General features: G+C 42.7%; 1 protein-coding gene across 1 annotated transcript in view; it reads left to right on the plus strand.

Annotated features, from left to right (window-relative positions):
- The window catches only part of whrna (whirlin a), a 123,415-nt gene that overhangs the window by 39,558 nt on the left and 65,693 nt on the right, over positions 1 to 18,164 (plus strand). Inside the window, exon 2 of the mRNA XM_082957564.1 lies at positions 17,621 to 17,839. Within this exon, the coding sequence (XP_082813690.1) occupies positions 17,621 to 17,839 (219 nt within the window). The remainder of the gene's footprint in view (positions 1 to 17,620; positions 17,840 to 18,164) is intronic.

The following is an 18,164-nucleotide window of genomic DNA, read 5'->3' on the forward strand; positions in this document are numbered from 1 at the left end:
AACCTGATCCTAAATCAGCACTCCTAATCTGAGTCGCTTCATAAATACGGGCCCAAACCACACCTTTGAGTGCTAGAGTGGGTACTAGGAAGTACTAGCCCACTGCTCCTTGTCCTATGTGCTAGCTAGAGTGAGTACTAGGAAGTACTAGCCCACTCTGTCCTCTAATGATTCATAGGAAGCGGTCAAGCACTATTACAGTAACTCCAGGTTTGTTATGAGAAGCCGTGATTTATTCCATTGCTGACTGCAGGATTCCGAGTGCAGCGCTGCTTGGCCAGAAAGCCAATGAAAACCTCATCAATATCTCCAATATATTCATAAACGTCCAGGAAATAAATGCTTTAAATGGCTTCTAACTGGCAGGGTGGAGGGGTGATATAGAACCCAGAAAGTGCATGTGTTTTAAGAGTTTCCTTCCCACTGTGTTCTATATGGCAGCCTCAGAGCTGTATTCTCACTTCTCAGCTGTTCTCCTGAGTAATAGTTTGCACAGCTGAGAGACTAGCATCTAAGGCCTCGACGTGACCTTCTTTTGTGGTTTTCTGTGGAACGTTATTGGTTGTTCATTACCCGCATGTCGAGCCAACATTCACCTGCCTCTCCTCATCTCCTCCTCTCTTCTCCTTGCAGAGATGTGGGTTGGACTGATCGCCAAACACGCACTCTGTAATCAAAAAAGCACTCTGTCCATTCCCTGGGAGACTGGCAGGAGGGAGGGAGGGATGGATGGAGGAGAGCTGGATTCACTGATGATGTGGCCTTTGGTGAACTTATCTGTCTGTCTGTCCTGGTAAATATCAAGTGTATGTGGGCCTCAGTGAAAGGACTTGGTACGATGCAATAACTGTGACTCCACTTTGAAAATCAACTATACTGTAACAAGAGGACGATCGAGGGACGTGGCAGCTCATAGGCGGAAGGTCATTGCGTCGTGTTGTGTGGCTCAGTTGGTAGAGCGTGGCTATTGCACCACAAGATCATGGGTTTGATTCCTGCTGCGGCCACCCATGTGAAAACGTAGGCACTTTGAATCAAAGTGTCTGCTAAATAGCACATTTTAGTGAGAATTAACATGAATGAAATGATGGAAACGTCTTTACTCAAGCTAATGCAGTGCCCCAGTGTGTAGGTAGATCAACAGGTAAATAGGGAAAGCATTAGTGTAAAATATAGATTTCACACCGATAGCACTCTCCTGTTTTAAAGAGAATAAGCAATCATTTTCACTACGTATGTTTCCCTCCCCTCCTTCCATTCCTCCCTCGCTTCCACCTCTTTCCCTTTTTGTTGTGCAGTGAATTAGGCAAATATCAAATAAACACCCAACAACTGCACACATCAAAGGGCAGCTATAGACGCTCCATTATGGCGACCGATACAAACAGATTGCTCCTGACGAGAAGCATGTTCGTGCAACGTCATCTCAATGCAATAACACCCGTATGAAATGTTCATTATCATACAGATTCAGGCAATATGAGATATTATAATAGGTACAGTACATGACCAAAAGTATGTGGACACCTGCTCGTCAAACATCTCATTCCAAAATCATGGGCATGGGCTATAACAGCCTCTACTCTTCTGGGAAGGCTTTCCAATAGATGTTGGAACATTGCTGCGGAGACTTGCTTCTATTAAAGCCAAAAGAGCATTAGTGAGGTTGGTCACTGGTGTTGGGCGATTAGGCCAACATCAGAGTTCCAATTCATCCCCAAGGTGTTCGATGGGGTTGAGGTCAGGGCTCTGCGCTGGCCAGTTAAGTTCTTCCACACCGATCTCGACAAGCCATTCCTGTATGGACCTCGCTTAGTGCACAGGGGCATTGTCATGCTGAAACAGGAAAAGGCCTTCCCCAAACTGTTGCCACAAAGCTGGAAGCACAGAATCGTCTAGAATGTCATTGTATGTTGTAGTGTTTCTCTTCACTGGAACTAAAGGGGCCTAGCCCAAACAATGAAAAACAGCCACAGACCATTATTCCTCCTCCACCAAACGTTGGCACTATGCATTGGGGCAGGTAGTGTTCTCCTGGCATCCACCAAACCCAGATTGGTCTGTTGGACTGCCAGATAGTGAAGCGTGATTCATCACTCCAGAGAACGTGTTTCCACTGTTCGAGAGTCCAATGGCTTTACACCACTCCAGCCGACGCTTGGCATTGCGCATGGTGATCTTAGGCTTATTCTGTGAGCTTGTGTGGCCTACCACTTCTCAGCTGAGCTGTTGTTGTCCTAGACGTTTCCACTTCACAATAAGAGCACTTACAGTTGACCGGGGCAGCTTTGACAAACTGACTTTTTGGAAAGGTGGCATCCTATGACGGTGCCACGTTGAAAGTCACTGAGCTCTTCATTAAGGCCATTCTGCTGCCAATGTTTGTCTATGGAGATTGCATGGCGGTGTGCTCGATTGTATACACCTGTCGTCAACGGTTTAGGCTGAAGTAGCCAAATCCACTCATTTGAAGGGGTGTCCACATACTTTTGTATATACGGTGCATTCAGAAAGTATTCAGTCCCCTTACATTTTTCCACATTTTGTTATGTTACAGCCTTATTCTAAAATTGATTTTGTTTAAAAATCCTCATCAATCTACACACAATACCCCATAATGACAAAGCAAAAACAGGTTTTTATACATTTTTGCAAATGTATTACAAATGATGCTGCCACCACCATACTTCACCATAGAGATGGTGCCAGGTTTCCTCCAGACGTGACGCTTGGCATTCAGGCCAAAGAGTTCAATCTTGGTTTCATCAGACCAGAGAATCTGGTTACTCATGGTCAGAGTCCTTTAGGTGCCTTTTCGCGATCTCCAAGCAGGGTGTGATGTGCTTTTTACTGAGGAGTGGCTTCCGTCTGGCCACTCTACCATAAAGGCCTGATTGGTGGAGTGCTGCAGAGATGGTTGTCCTTCTGGAAGGTTCTCCCATCTCCACAGAGGATCTCTGGAGCTCTGTCAGAGTGACCATTGGATTCTTGGTCACCTCCTTGACCAAGGCCCTTCTCCTCCGATTGCTCAGTTTGGCTGGGCAGCCAGCCTTAGGGGGTTCCAAACTTCTTCCATTTAAGAATTATGGAGGCCACTGTTTGTTGGGGACCTTCAATAATGCAGACATGTTTTGGTGCCCTTCCCCAGATCTATGCCTTGGCACAATCGTGTCTCGGAGCTCTACGGACAATTCCTTTCATCAGGTGTGTGCCTTTCCAAATCATGTCCAAGCAATTGAATTTACCACAGGTGGACTCCAATCAAGTTGTAGAAACATCTAAATGATCATCAATGGAAACAGGATGCACCTGAGCTCAGCTATGAGTCTCATAGCAAAGGGTCTGAATACTTATGTAAATAAGGTATTTCAGTATAAAAAAATAAAAAAACATTTGCAAAAAATTCTCATTATGGGGTATTGTGTGTAGATTGATGAGGAAAATATTTTATTTAATCAATTTTAGAATAAGTCTGTAACGTAAACATTTTAGGAAAAAGTCAAGGGGTCTGAATACTTTCCAAAAGCGCTGTATAAGGTATTTGGTTATTTCATTGTCGAGTGGCTTGGATTAGACCAAATTGGAAATCATCTGTCATGCTATTTGTTAATGTGTATCGTGTTGAGACAATATGACAGTACAGTGACCTTGTGAAAAGTGTGTGTGTGTGTGTGCGCGCGTGTGCATGCATGCTTGTGTATGTGTGTTTGTATATGTGTACGTGCACGTATGTGTACGAACGTACATGCGGGCGAGTGTGCATGCTTGCTTGTGTGTTTGTGCGCACGTATGAGCGTGTGCACGTGCGAGTGTGTGCATGTGCATTCATGCGTGCGTGTTTGTGTGTGTGTGTGTGGTATTGTTATCTTTCAGTGCTGTTGGACCCTGCAGGCACTGGTTGGCCTGAATAGATGGTTGATGTTTGAAAGGCAGGTTATTAAACAAGCAGAGGGTTGTGTTTCCTGTGTTCTCTCTGTGTATGGCAGGCTGGCAGGCCAGCTACGCAATATCAACACTACACTGGTTTTACCTGATGTAGGTCATTTACTTTCTGGACAGACTTTTCAGCTGTTTATTCTAAGATAGCCACACATCAGCATTTAGCGCAGTATGAACATATAATAAATTACATGCACCATTTATAAACCCTTTATGCACTGTTCCTATACCATTCAAACTCCATAAACTACTCACAAGCAATGGATCATGTAATATGGGCACGGGAGATAGCCTAGTGGCTAGAGATGCAGGCCATTAACCGGAGGGATACTGGTTCGAATCCCAGCTCAGATAGGAACATTGGTGCTGAGTGATTTGTCTGTTGTTGTTCCCGTGAGCAAGGCTATACAGTTTAGGTCAGAAGTTTACATACACTTAGGTTGGAGTCATTAAAACTCGTTTTTCAACCACTCCACAAATTTCTTGTTAACAAACTATAGTTTGGGCAAGTTGGTTAGGACATCTACTTTGTGCATGACAAAAGTAATTTTTTCCAACAATTGTTTACAAACAGATTATTTCACTTAAAAGCTGAAATAAATCATTCTCTCTATTATTCTGACATTTCACATTCTTAAAATAAAGTGGTGATCCTAACTGACCTAAAACAGGGAATATTTACTAGGATTAAATGTCAGGAATTGTGAAAAACTGAGTTTAAATGTATTTGGCTAGGGTGTATGTAAACTTCCGACTTCAACTGTAATTGCTCCAGGTGCTCTGCACTGCAGCTGACCCATTTCTTCCAGACCCTCAGGGTGTGTGTGTGTCTGTCTCTGGGGGTTGGGTTGTGAATGTAAAGACAAATTTCCCTTCTCTGTAAGTTAATGTGCAATAAAGTAGACCTTATCCTATTCATGCTTTTCTAACACACTCCATTCTAAAATGAGGACAGAGAGATGAGAAACACCTGATTGTGTCCAGGTTAAGTATGTCTAATGAGAGAATAGATTGGCTCATCAACATTTCACCTCATAAGCAGCTCACTGCTCTGCATTTCCTGGAATGAACAGTTCTGCAGTGAAACAGATGGCAGTATGACTCAATTTGTTCTTTCTTACCCGTGAAATGGAGTTCGGAGCAAATGCGACGATAATTACTCTGAAAGCATCACATTTCTGATACCGGTGGGGGGAGTGCAGCATGCATTTAAGTGTGGCAGTACATTATTGTGTCTGGGAGCATACAGACTGTAATTGATTCACTGTCGCTGATGAAAGGAGACACAGGCAGGTGCCGGCCCCAATCACCTGCGGCCCCAAATCAGCTCTCACATTTCTAAGAAAAGGAGCTCATCCATTTGGCTAGCATTTAATACTTTTTGGGATCCATGCCAAAACAGAGTGCTGTGGTAGATTTGATGGAGTAGTGAAGGGGCTACATAGCACTTTAGGGGTGCCTGTGGTAGCCTATTCACTATATAGTGCACTACGTTTGACTAGAGCCATACAGGCACAGGTCAAAAGTAGTGCACTGTATAGTGAATACACTTAGAAAAAAGGTGCTATCTAGATCCTAAAAGGGTTCTTCGGTTGTCCCCATAGGATAACCCTGCTTTGGGGATAGCCGAAGAACTCTGTTGTAACCTTTTTTATGAGAGTGTAGGGTGCTATTTGTGAGGCAGCCCAGCAGCTCTCCTTTAGTCCACTGCATACCATTTCATTGGCCTTTAAGGCGCCACTTAAGCAGCTTTGGAGTCTCATAACCACTGATGTAGGTCAATGTAATAGAAGTGTGCCTCGTTAAGCAAGCTGCTGGCCGGTAGTCCTGATGTCGGTCATCTACGGTCTGTTGGACACATTAGAAGAGGCTGGTTATTGTCAGGTGTAAATGCAGTTTCAGACGTAGGGTCTTGCTATTAGTTGTTGCCACAATAACATTGACTATCGCCCCACAATAATGACATAAACAATCTAGCTTGCTAAGCAATGTACTATAGCTAGCTGAAGATACAGCCCTTACCTTATGCATTGATTCAGTACACTCCGTCCTTTGTCAATGCAATTTTCAGTGTCAAGTTACTTTTCAATGTATTCCCTTAAACATTAATTCGCCATCCAATTCAAAAGTAGCCAGTGGGGTGAGGGTGCACCATGTTGAACAACACCAAATTAATTGCTTGCTTGCGTGACCCCTTTGCGCAGTCAAAATAAAACGCCATGCTTGCTAACTTGGTTAGCTATGTGACTGTTTTCAATACATCAACTGTTTTAGACAAAAGAAAAATTGCCAAGCAAGATAAATAAATGTTCAGTCAGTATTGAGTGAATGATCAACAACAAAAGCGTCCTGTCATCACCAGACTGTCCATTTAAGACAATGCGTTCATGACAGGGTTCGTAGTGTACGTGTTAACATCACCGCCATGGAACCTGAAGGGTTTCCACTAGTTACTACAGTCACAAAGTCCAAATTGGTTATATCGTAAAATTCATGAAGAAATTAAGATTTTTGGTCTTACTTTAAGGTTAGGGTTAGCCATAATGTAAGCAGTGTGGTTAAGGTTAGGGTTGAGGTTAGGGTTAGGTTTTAAATCAGATTTTAAGAAGAGAAATGGTAGAAATAGGCAGGGTTTATGACTTTGTGGCTGTGGTAAGTAGTGACAAGCAATCCCCCCACTGTAGAGTACGCAATCTTCATGCGTGTGTGACACTTTTGATATTGTCTATGCGATTAAAATGAAAAAGGGAAATACAAGTATTATGTGAGTTCTTCAGGGGCGAAGGACACTGTCTGTCCTAGCTAAATACCGCCTCCCATCTGCTGTGTACCGGTCCTCCTAGCTAGCTAGCTAACACAATGTCCTTCGATCCCGCCTGCCCTCACCGTTGCTAACAGAACTGTGGGAAAGCAGGGCCCGACAGGCGGAGGACACTGTCTGCCGGTGTCCTATCCATCGTTAGCTAGCTTGCTATATTCAGTATCCCACCTGCTGTGTACCAGAATCCTAGCTAGCACCCAGTTTCCTTAGCTAATGCCTGTCCAACACCTGCGTGATATCAGCACTGGTTGAAAAAGTACCCCATTTTAATACTTGCGTAAAAGTAAAGATATCTTAATAGAAAATGTTTAAAGTATAAGTGAAAGTCACCCAGTAAAAAAACATGAGTAAGTATAAAAGTATTTGGTTTTAAATACAAATTTAAGTATCAAAAGTAAATGTAATTGCTAAAATATACTTAAGTATCAAATTCCTTATATAAAGCAAACCAGACGGCATCATTTTCTTGTTTTAATTTACGGATAGCCAGGGGCACACTCCAACACTCAGACATCATTTACAAACGAAGCATGTGGGATGACCAGGGATGTTCTTTTAATGAACACTCAGGGAGAAACAGTTGTAGAATCACGGGCAGAGCGCGGCAGATGTTTATTAAGCCTTCACAGAAGGCAGGCAATGGTCAAACACAGGTAGGCGGTCAAAAACAAACAATACCTCACAACCATACAAACAGAAAGAACTGAACTAAATAGGGAGCTGATGAGACCAGGTGAGAAACGAACACAGGTGAACAGGGCTACGTTCAAGAACACCAAGAAAAAGAACACAAGGTTGACGAAGAAAAGAAAAGCAGAACCTTACAGTTCTCTTAATAAGTGTGTGAATTAGACAAATGTCCTGTCCTGCTAAGTACTTTTGGGTGTCAGGGAAAATGTATGGTGTAAAAAAGTATATACTTTTCTTTAGGAATGTAGTGAAGAAAAAGTTGACAAAGATATTAAAAATAGTAAAGTACAGATACCCCAAAACCTACTCAAGTATTTTTACTTAAGTACTTTACACCGCTGGATATCAGAGGAGAACGCCGTTGTCCCGGGAAACATTCAGATGACCACCTACCTCTAAATCTGAGCATCTGCAGGATGTCAGGGGGAGACGTAAGCACAGGTCCTCCGCTGGCGCAGAACACCAAACAGTTTGTTTATTTTTATTTTTATTTGACCTTTATTTAACCAGGAAGGGCTCATTGAGATTTGAAATCTCTTTTTCATGAGCCCCCTGGCCAAGATAGGCAGCACCAAGTCATTACACAATTACAGACAGACAACATGAAAAACTACAAGTAATCTAGTAAAAGATGTGCCACTTCATGCCTTGTTCTCCGAGCCACGTGATGTGACAGTCAATCATTTATGTAAATAGTTCATGGGATGGCTACATGGTAATTATTTGTGTATTTTCCAGGGGCTTTCTCAGTTGTCTTGTTATATTTCCGTTTTTTCACTTCCCTCTGGAAAATCTGCTGTTCATATAAAAAAATACTAATAACAACATTATTTCTGTTGCCATTTGCCATTACTGTATATTTTGACTTTACTCGTTTTGCTGTGTTACGCTGTGATATAATGTTATATTATAACATTATATATTATAATGTATAATAATCACCTTCCGGTGTAAAAACCAGTGAGAAGTAGGCATCGGTCTGGACCCCCCCCCCCCCCCCCAAAAAAAGAAGAACATTCACATAAGCACCGCAATGCCTACTCCACCCATGCTCTACCAAGTTTTTCCAGCACACAGCTTTGAGCTTCTACAGCAACTACAGTATGATGGTCTATTTAAGGGATATACACTATCATTCAGAAGTTTGGGGTCACTTGGAAATCGATCAGAATACAGTGTAGACATTGTTAATGTTGTAAATGACTATTGTAGCTGGAAACAGCCAATTTTTAACGCAATATCTACATAGCCGTACAGAGGCCCATTATCAGCAACCAACACTCCTGTGTTCCAATGGCACGTTGTGTTAGCTAACCCAAGTTTATCATTTTAAAAGGCATTGAGACTGGTGTTTTCCGGGTACTACTTAATGAAGCTGCCAGTTGAGGACTTGTGAGGTGTCTGTTTCTCAAACTAGACGCTAATGTACTTGTCCTCTTGCTCAGTTGTGCATTGCGGCCTCCCACTCCTCTTTCTATTCTGGTTAGAGCCAGTTTGCGCTGTTCTGTCAAGGGAATAGTACACAGCGTTGTATGAGATCTTCAGTTTCTTGGCAATTTCTCACATGGAATAGCCGTTGTTTCTCAGAACAAGAATAGACTGATGAGTTTCAGAAGAAAGTTATTTGTTTCTAGCCATTTTGAGCCTGTAATCGAACCCACAAATACTGATTCTCCAGATACTCTGCTAGTCTAAAGATGGCAAGTTTTATTGCTTCTTTAATCAGAAAAACAGTTTTCATCTGTGCTAACATAATTGCAAAAGGGTTTTGTAATGATCAATTAGCCTTTTAAAATTATAAACTTGGATTAGCTAACACAACGTGCCATTGGAACACAGGAGTGATGGTTGCTGATAATGGGCCTCTGTAGGCCTATGTAGATATTCCTTTACAAATCAGCTGTTTCCAGCTACAATAGTCATTTATAACATTAACAATGTCTACACTGTATTTCTGATCAATTTGAAGTTATTTTAATGGACAAAAAATGTTTTTCTTTCAAAAACAAGGACATTTCCTAGTGACGCCAAACTTTTGAACGGTAGTGTATACAGGTATATCCTCCAAACACCGGATTCAAGGGCATTATCACTTTTATAAAACGGGTTACCAACATATTCAAATAATGATTTACATATTTTCATTAAAAACGTTATTTTGATGAATTTATTCATACCATTTCATCCTTCCACAATATATAGTCCCGACACAAATCTAGGGTTGCTACCCAAGCCGGCTGGTCATTTGTTCTTTCGGTTCGGTTGCCAGAGACGCGATCCAGTCGTTCAGTCTAAATGTTCCATTGCCATACCCGCTGGCAAAGTTCTGCTTGCTAGCTAGCCAACTACGGCTAACTTACAGTCACGTCAGAATAACAGCAAAGTAGCTGTGTTTGCATTTGTTTAAGCTGTTTTTTTGTGACATTTATTTGGATACATCCGTGACAATGAGCTAATGATGTACGATTTCGCCTGGCACAGAAAAATGTGCTCACTCATCAGGACACTGTTGTTCAGAGGAGATGGCCACCAACACAGCTAACGCAATCACTTCAAACTGGAAAGAATAGCTGCACTTCATTTTACCTTTTTTCAATTGACATTTCTTTGTCTATATCGATAAAAATGATGCCAGCTGTTTCATGATTTCAACTGGCTGAGAAACGCTGCCAGCCTGTCTGTCTGTCTTGTCCCGACTTCCGACACATTCATTATAATGGGACAGCTGGAGGTCGAATTTGAATATTGAAACAATGTTGCAAATGCCAGAGAGACAGACTGCAAGGTTTATACAAATCTCCGCTGCTGAAAACAAATGTTAGTCTAAAAGAAGTGTGAGATAATGTCTAGATGCTTTTTATAGTGGAGATCAAGTTTATAAATTTAGCAGGTGGTAACTTGTGGAATAGACACCGCCAGGAATGCAGTTTTAATCAATCAGCATTCAGGACTAGACCCACCCGTTGTATAATGTACTTCAAACAATGTGTATGCAGGTTGCTAAGGATTCAAACCTTCTCAAACAGCCTAACTCATACTCACCAGTGGATTAATGGACTTTACAGTGTCCTGCTATTCAAATAATGTATATATATGATATCATTAGGCTGTAGGTATTTTTAGATATAGGCCTATTGTAAATGTGTGTTATTGTATCGTCACCGTCTTTATTGCAAAATAAATACAAATACACACCGAACGTTAAGCTACTTATTCATTTGACAGAGGTAATAAACTGCCCATTGATCAGCAAAGCAATTGATAAAACATGACTGTGTTGGCAAAACAAATGTTTCTGAGTGTATGTCAATATCACACGTAAGCTAATGGTTACAGAAATCAGGGATACAGACAGGCTCTGTAGACCTCTATATATATATATGAGTGACTGTGTCCAATACACCACCACCTGGTGTTATGTTGGGTACCTACTGACCCCAAAAAGATTTTATGAAATGAATTGTTAAATAAAAAGGTTTAAGGCAGGCGCCACATTACTACAAGACAAAACAGCTCACTCAATCAAGCATGATGGTCTTGTAAGTATAAAAGCAAAGCTTGTTTTCATATAATAAAAAAATATATATAAAAGGTAGTGGAATGGGATTAAGTGTAGTGTGTGAAGAATCCAATAATTTACCTTATATGCGGTACAAATCACATTATTGTGGGAGCACCTCCTCTAAGAGTATGAATTAGGCATACACATTGTTTGAAGTACAGTAGAATAACATAGCTACTGTAGTAGTCAAAGCTGTGTGCTGGAAAACCTTGGTAGAGCATGGGTGGAGTTGGCATTGTGATGCTCATGTGAATTTCCTTTCTTTTTCGACTTCAGACCAATGCCTACTGCTCACTTAAAACTTTGTTTTTTGTTTTTAATAGATACAAAAGGGCCAGTAAGTAACGGTACAATTGTGAAGTAGATTCAGATAGAGAAGTGTTGATGCTATTTCACTGTCCATGGTGCTGAATCTTACATCAGCCGCTCTCTCTTCATCTCCCTCTCTCCTTCTCCACCCTCCCTTTCTCTGTTTATCTCTCCCTCTCTCTCTCTCTCTCTCTGTCTCTCTGTCTCTCTCTCTCTCTTCATCTCCCTCTCTCCTTCTCCACCCTCCCTTTCTCGCTTTATCTCTCCCTCTCTCTCTCTTTCTCTCTCTCTCTCTTTCTCTCTCTCTCTCTCTCTCTCTCTCTCTCTCTCTGCCCCTCTCTCTCCATCCCTCTCTCTCTGAGTACATTTGGGGCATCTCTGGCCGGGAAGATGCATTGTAAATAACGACCGCTGAGATATGTGGTGCTCGATAGAGGAGAGATAGAGCAGGGGAGGAGGAAAGGTATGGGAGGAGGTTGATTAATGGGGGAAGGATTCGAGGAAGGGGCCGACAGGGCCCCTCAGTCCTGCCACTCAGGGGCCGGATCAATCTATTCTCAGGCCCCCTTTCTCACATCTCTTCCATATTGTTTAATGTGACACATTCTCACCCTCTGGCTTTCAAACAGTTAAATGTCCAATCTACATAGCTTCAGGCTCAAGGGCATGTTTTAATAGTCAGTTGCTTATCAGTTACTTATGATTCATTGTTACAATGATCATTTCTATATCTTCCTGAGATACAGTATCAACAGTGTGGGATTTGTTGCAAAGAGGATGCTATATTATCTGTAGCTACAGATTGTACACTGTTGCCTCTGAGAATATTATCCTGTATATGGAATTGTTGCTATAGTGAATCTGAAGGACAGAGGGCCTGTTCACACTCAGATTGTACAACTGATGTACAACGCATTTAACACAATGGTTGTGTGTCATGTCCTGACCAGTAAAAGAGGTTGTTTGTTATTGTAGTTTGGTCAGGGCGTGGCAGGGGGAGTTTGTTTAGAGTGTTTCGGCGTTTGTTGGGCTATGTTCTTTGTTAGTCTATTTCTATGTTAGTTCTAGTATGTCTATTTTCTATGTGGTGTTTATTGGGTTGACCTTCAATTGGAAGCAGCTGCTCCTAGTTGCTTCTAATTGAAGGTCCTATTTAAGAGGGGTGTTTTTTTCTATGGGATTTGTGGGTAGTTATTTCCTGTTTTGTGTTCGTGCACCTGACGGGACTGTTTAGTGGCGTTTGTTGTTTTTGTATACGTGTTTCTTTTGTTTTCCTTCTTTAATAAAATAAGAAGATGATTTTACACGTTCCCTCTGCATTTTGGTCCAATCCCTACGACACCCGTGACATTGTGATACAACTGATGGGCCTACATTAGTTGTACAAGTTGAGTGTGAACGAGACCCAAGAGAAAAACTGGAATGGGTTGAAAATTGAGATAGGAGAGAGTGGCAGAGTGAGAGACAGAGATGGATTGGGGGAATGGATGGATTACCAGAGAGAGAGAGATGGCTGGGGAGTTAGGGAGCTACTTGCATTGTAGATACAGTATCTCCTTGTGATTGTTGCCTCTAGTCCATTAATTCTGGGAATGGTCTTGTGTCGTGTGTGTTCCCTCTCCGGCCTCCGGCCTCTGCTTGTTAGGGCTCGTTAGGGCGCACACCTGTCACCAGCGGTACGTGCATAATGACACTCACCTGGACTCCATCACCTCCTTGATTACCTGCCCTTTATATGTCACTCCCTTTGGTTTCTTCCCCCAGTCGTCATTGTTCCTGTTTCATGTCGGTGCGCTGTTCGTGGTTCTTGTTTTGTTCATTTATTTATTAAATGTGTTCACTCCCTGAACTTGCTTCCCGACTCTCAGCGTACATCGTTACACCTTGTCAGTCTATCATCCATTCATCTACACTGCCTTCAGAAAGTATTCATACCCCTTGCCTTATTCCACATTTTGTTGTGTTAGCCTGAATTCAAAATGGATAAAAAAATATATATGCTCACCCAACTACACACAATATCTCATAATGACGAAGTGCAAACATGCTTCACCTTTGGTTGTGATTACAGCTGTGAGTCTTTCTGGGTAAGTCTCTAAGAGCTTTGCACACCTGGATTGTACAATATTTGCACATTATTATTTAAAAGAATTGTCAAGCTCTGTCAAGTTGGTGGTTAATCATCGCTAGACAGCCATTTTCAAGCCTTGCCTTAGATTGTCAAGCCGGTTTAAGTCAGAACTAGGTAACGAGGCAGCTCAGGAACATTCGATGTCATCTTGGTAAGCAACTCCAGTATATATTTGGCCTTGTTTTTAGATTATTGTCCTTCTGAAAGGTGAATTTGTCTCCCACTGTCTGTTGGAAAGCAGACTGAACCAGGTTTTCCTCTTTAATTTGCCTGTGCTTCGCTCTATTCCATTTATTTTTTATCCTAAATGATTTGTATTCAGGACATAAAATGTATTTCTTTGCCACATTCTTTTCAGTTTTACTTGACTGCCTTATTGCAAAGAGGGTGCATGTGAATATTTTCATTCTATACAGGCTTCCTTCTTTTCACTCTGTCATTTAGGTTAGTATTGTGGAGTAACTACAATGTTGTTGATCCATCCTCAGTTTTCTCCTATCACAGCCGTTAAACTCTGTAACTGTCTTAAAGTCACCATTGGCCTCATGGTGAAATCCCTGAGCGTTTTCCTTCTCCGGCAACTGAGTTAGGAAGCACGCCTGTATCTTTGTAGTAAATGGGTGTAGTGATACTTCAAAGGGATTTTAAGTGTCTGCTTTGCAAGGCATTGGAACACTTCAATGGTCTCTGTGGTTGAATCTTTGTTTGAAATTCACCGTTCGACTGAGGGACCTTACAATTATTTGTGTGTGTGTGGGGTACAGAGATGAATTTGTGTGTGTGGTGTACAAAAATCATGTTAAACACTATTATCGCACACAGAGTCCATGCAACTTATTATATGAGTGGTTAAGCAGGTTTTTTCCTCCTGAACTTATGTAGGCTTGCCATTCCAGCATTTCATTTTTAATTCACTAAACTTAAAGACATGTTCACACCATAGAATGTGCACAAGACTTGAGGGAAAATGCTGACACTGTCAAAAATGTGCTATGCACATGCGTACTCACGCATGACTCTCGTACCTTACACAAATTTGCAAAGGGGATTGCCTCCATTGACAGGTACATGGGCATCTACTGTGGATCATCAGGCTCACTCAGATGGACCTCTACTACAAGTCTACTACGAGTCTACTACAAGTTCTGTGGGAATATAGTATATATAACTCTGGTCAATGTGCCAATGCTTAATTGATCCATGTAGACGACATCAACTGGACTGCCTGCCGACCTGCACTGTGACTAATTCAAACAAACGTTCTTTCTGGCCAACCGTTCAGGTATATTCCACCCTCCCGTTTGTTGACTTTGTAATCGTGTAATCACATTTGGAACATTCTGAACACACGCCACTTCCAGAAAAGATCCAATTACTTCTTGGGTTAATGAATGAATGGTGTTTGTTTTGTTTACATGTGCTGTGTTTTGGTACCTCTTTGTTTGCGTTCCCCTGTCACTGTTAACGTTAAGATCTAACTTTACCACATACCCACCCACACACACACACACACACACACACACACACACACACACACACACACACACACACACACACACACACACACACACACACACACACACACACACACACACACACACACACACACACACAATCAGACATCAGCCCAATCACACACCTGAGCTGTTCCATTCCCACTCAGACAGCCGGTGAGTCTAACAGCCCTACAACTGGAGTCTCAATGGTCTCCAATCACAGGCAGAGATGTTCAGGGACAGCACAGAGTACTTCTCTCTTCCCTTTCTCATCACCCATGTGTCTGAGCACTGAGCTGTTTCCCCCTGTTCCCCTTCAGCTCTCAGTTGTTTTATAGGTCCCTTTGGACACAGCGGTAAATACACAGGGAGTGGCGGAGTGAGTGAGTGTGTGTGTGTGCGTCAGTGTGTGTGCGCTCATGTGTGTATGCCGGTTTAAGGAACCTGCCAAGCGCAGCCAATTACCAGGAACAATTAGCCGTGTTTTCACTATAGGAGCCAGGACGACACCGTAGCCCCCTAAAAAGCTGTTACGCTGGGAAACAAGGGCAGACCGTTTTCTCTTCGTGGCATAAAATCCATGGGCCCTTCTGGAGGCTCAATGTGGAACCCCAATGGTCCCTACCACAACCCCTTTATCTGAGACACAAACACACACACACCATTACTTCCCCAGATTACATTATTTTAAAGAATAGGTGTATTGTAGCTCTGGTATACACACACACACACACACACACACACACACACACACACACACACACACACACACACACACACACACACACACACACACACACACACACACACACACACACACACACAGTACTGGTAGTGTAGCGTGTTCATATAGAATGGGGCAGTCAGTATTTTCATTAGGGGGATTTAGGTTTTTATGCTCTTGCCTGATTGCTGGCTGTATATTACCTGGCTTTACCGTTTCCTGTTTTCTCCCTGTATTTCCCGTTACCAGCCATTATGTCCTGTAGCTGTGGGCCTTACTGATGCACTTCATCAGGCTCTGTCCCAGTCAGCACTTTCCTGCTGGGACACAACACATTAGGACCACTGCTGCTGCCATTGTAGAGCAGCAATGCTCTATACTACTGTTGTGCCTTTATTCACAGTGGGAACAGTTTATCCCCCCCCCCCTCCATGTCTCCTCTTCGCTCTTTCCCCTCTCCTCCCTTCCCGCCCTTCCTAAGTGCTACTCTACCAAACTCTCTCAGCCCTTTTCCATTTCCATTTAATCTAAACGCAGTTCATTTTCCGCTTCCTATTCTCTTTCTTCTAAATTTAAAGGAACATTTCTGCGCCAGGCACGGTGGCACGCACCACGAGAGAGAGAGAGCCTGTTGGATCTCATAAATCATAGGAGTACAGACTTGGCAAAGTGGCCCACAGATACACATCTACTCCCATACTCACAGATACACAATATAAAGGCAATTTCTATATCTCCATCTCCTCCCCCTTTAGAATACTGATCATGTTAGTGCCAAATAGGAATTTCAGGTGTAATCTCTGGTGACAGAATGGAGGTAGCTAGCTAGCTAACACAAGATTTTGTTCTGGGTCCCGAGATTATTCAGGTGAGATTGATCAGTTTAGAGGTGTTTGTAATGGCACTTTCATATGCAACTGTGATTGCTTTGACTGCTCTCCGTCTTGACCCAATCAAAGCCCCCACAATGTAATGTCTGCTGCCAAACCCTGATGAAGGCTACAGACGACCGAAACGGTTTGACTTTGAACAATAAAGAAGCATTTTTTATCAACTCCCACTGTCCTCCAAGAGTTGCTGAATTTGGTTTTCTCTTTAGTTTGCAATCTCAATTCATTCACGTTGGTTGGAGAGCAAGGTTCCCAGATGCTCAGGGGAAAGCAGACTATCCACTAAGTTGACACTTTAGAAGAGTTTTTCATCCCTTTTCTCAGAGGTGGCCTGAAGCCTCTGCATAACTGTGTATTAGGAGCTGACTACATTTACATTTTAGTCATTTAGCAGACGCTCTTATCCAGAGCAACTTACAGTAGTGAATGCATACATTTCATACATTTTTTTCCCCATACTGGTCCCCTGTGGGAATCAATCCCACAAACCTGGCATTGCAAACACCATGCTCTACCAACTGAGCTACACTGTAGAGACTAGCGCTCCTAGTACTCCAACTATTTATTGTCTTCTCTGCAAAACGGGCTGTATTCGTAAATCTTCTCAGAGTAGGAATGCACATCTAGGACGGGCACTCCTAGCTCTGAGATGCATGTTACGTACAGCCGTGGGAGAACAGTCTGAAATATATGGCTTTTTGAGGATCTGACTGTACTACGGAGGAACAGTAGGATCTTTTGACACTCTGATGCAGTCACCACCCTGCACAAACATATGACTGCATCTACAGCAGACTATCAGAAATCAATGAGGCACAACTCCGTGTTCTTTTCTCAGTGCAGCTAATGTGTGCGTTACTGTGTGCATGCGGGCATGATTGATTACCAGAAGGATCTGTATGTATATTGTGCTTTGAAGCGCTGGCTCATGTGTGAATGGATGATTTGGATGATTTGTGAAATATTTACTTTTTCATCTGACTATCTTCTCTTTCTCTAACCCCTCTCATCCACCCCTTCCTCTCCTCTCTCCTCCACCCCTTCTCTCCTTTCCCTAGGTGTTGAAGGGCAGTAAGAAGCTGTCCCTGTGGGTGCGGTCGGTGGGGCGTATCCCGGGGGGTTATGTCACTAACCATGTGTACACCTGGGTGGACCCTCAGGGTCGCAGTGTGACCCCTCCCCCTGACCTCCCAGAGCACCGCAGTGCCACCCTGAGACGCAACGACAGCCAGCGACGCAGCAACATGCAGCTACTGCAGGAGGGAGACGAGAAGAAGGTGAGCCGGTAGTCAAACACACACGGTCGATCCCCAGTTGGTTGGCTGGCAGGGTGAAAGGTCACTGAACACACAAGTACCCACCCAGATAGAGTCCATCCACAATATCGCTGGCCTCTGGAAAAAGGCCGTAGTTTAGTGTAATTTAGTGTTGGGCGTTTACACAGTGTTTCCAGATGCCAGCTGTTCAGGGCCTTCACATGGATCATAATGTTTTATTGTTGCGACAAATGCTCTGCTTAGCCAATAATAACTCACCAACAATAGCCACAATAGCTTCTCAACTCACTGTATAAAACACACAGCGTTCAGAATCTTAGACAAT

This window comes from Salmo salar, chromosome 11 (genome assembly GCF_965601325.2).
Source record: "Salmo salar chromosome 11, fSalSal1, whole genome shotgun sequence".
NCBI lineage: Eukaryota > Metazoa > Chordata > Actinopteri > Salmoniformes > Salmonidae > Salmo > Salmo salar.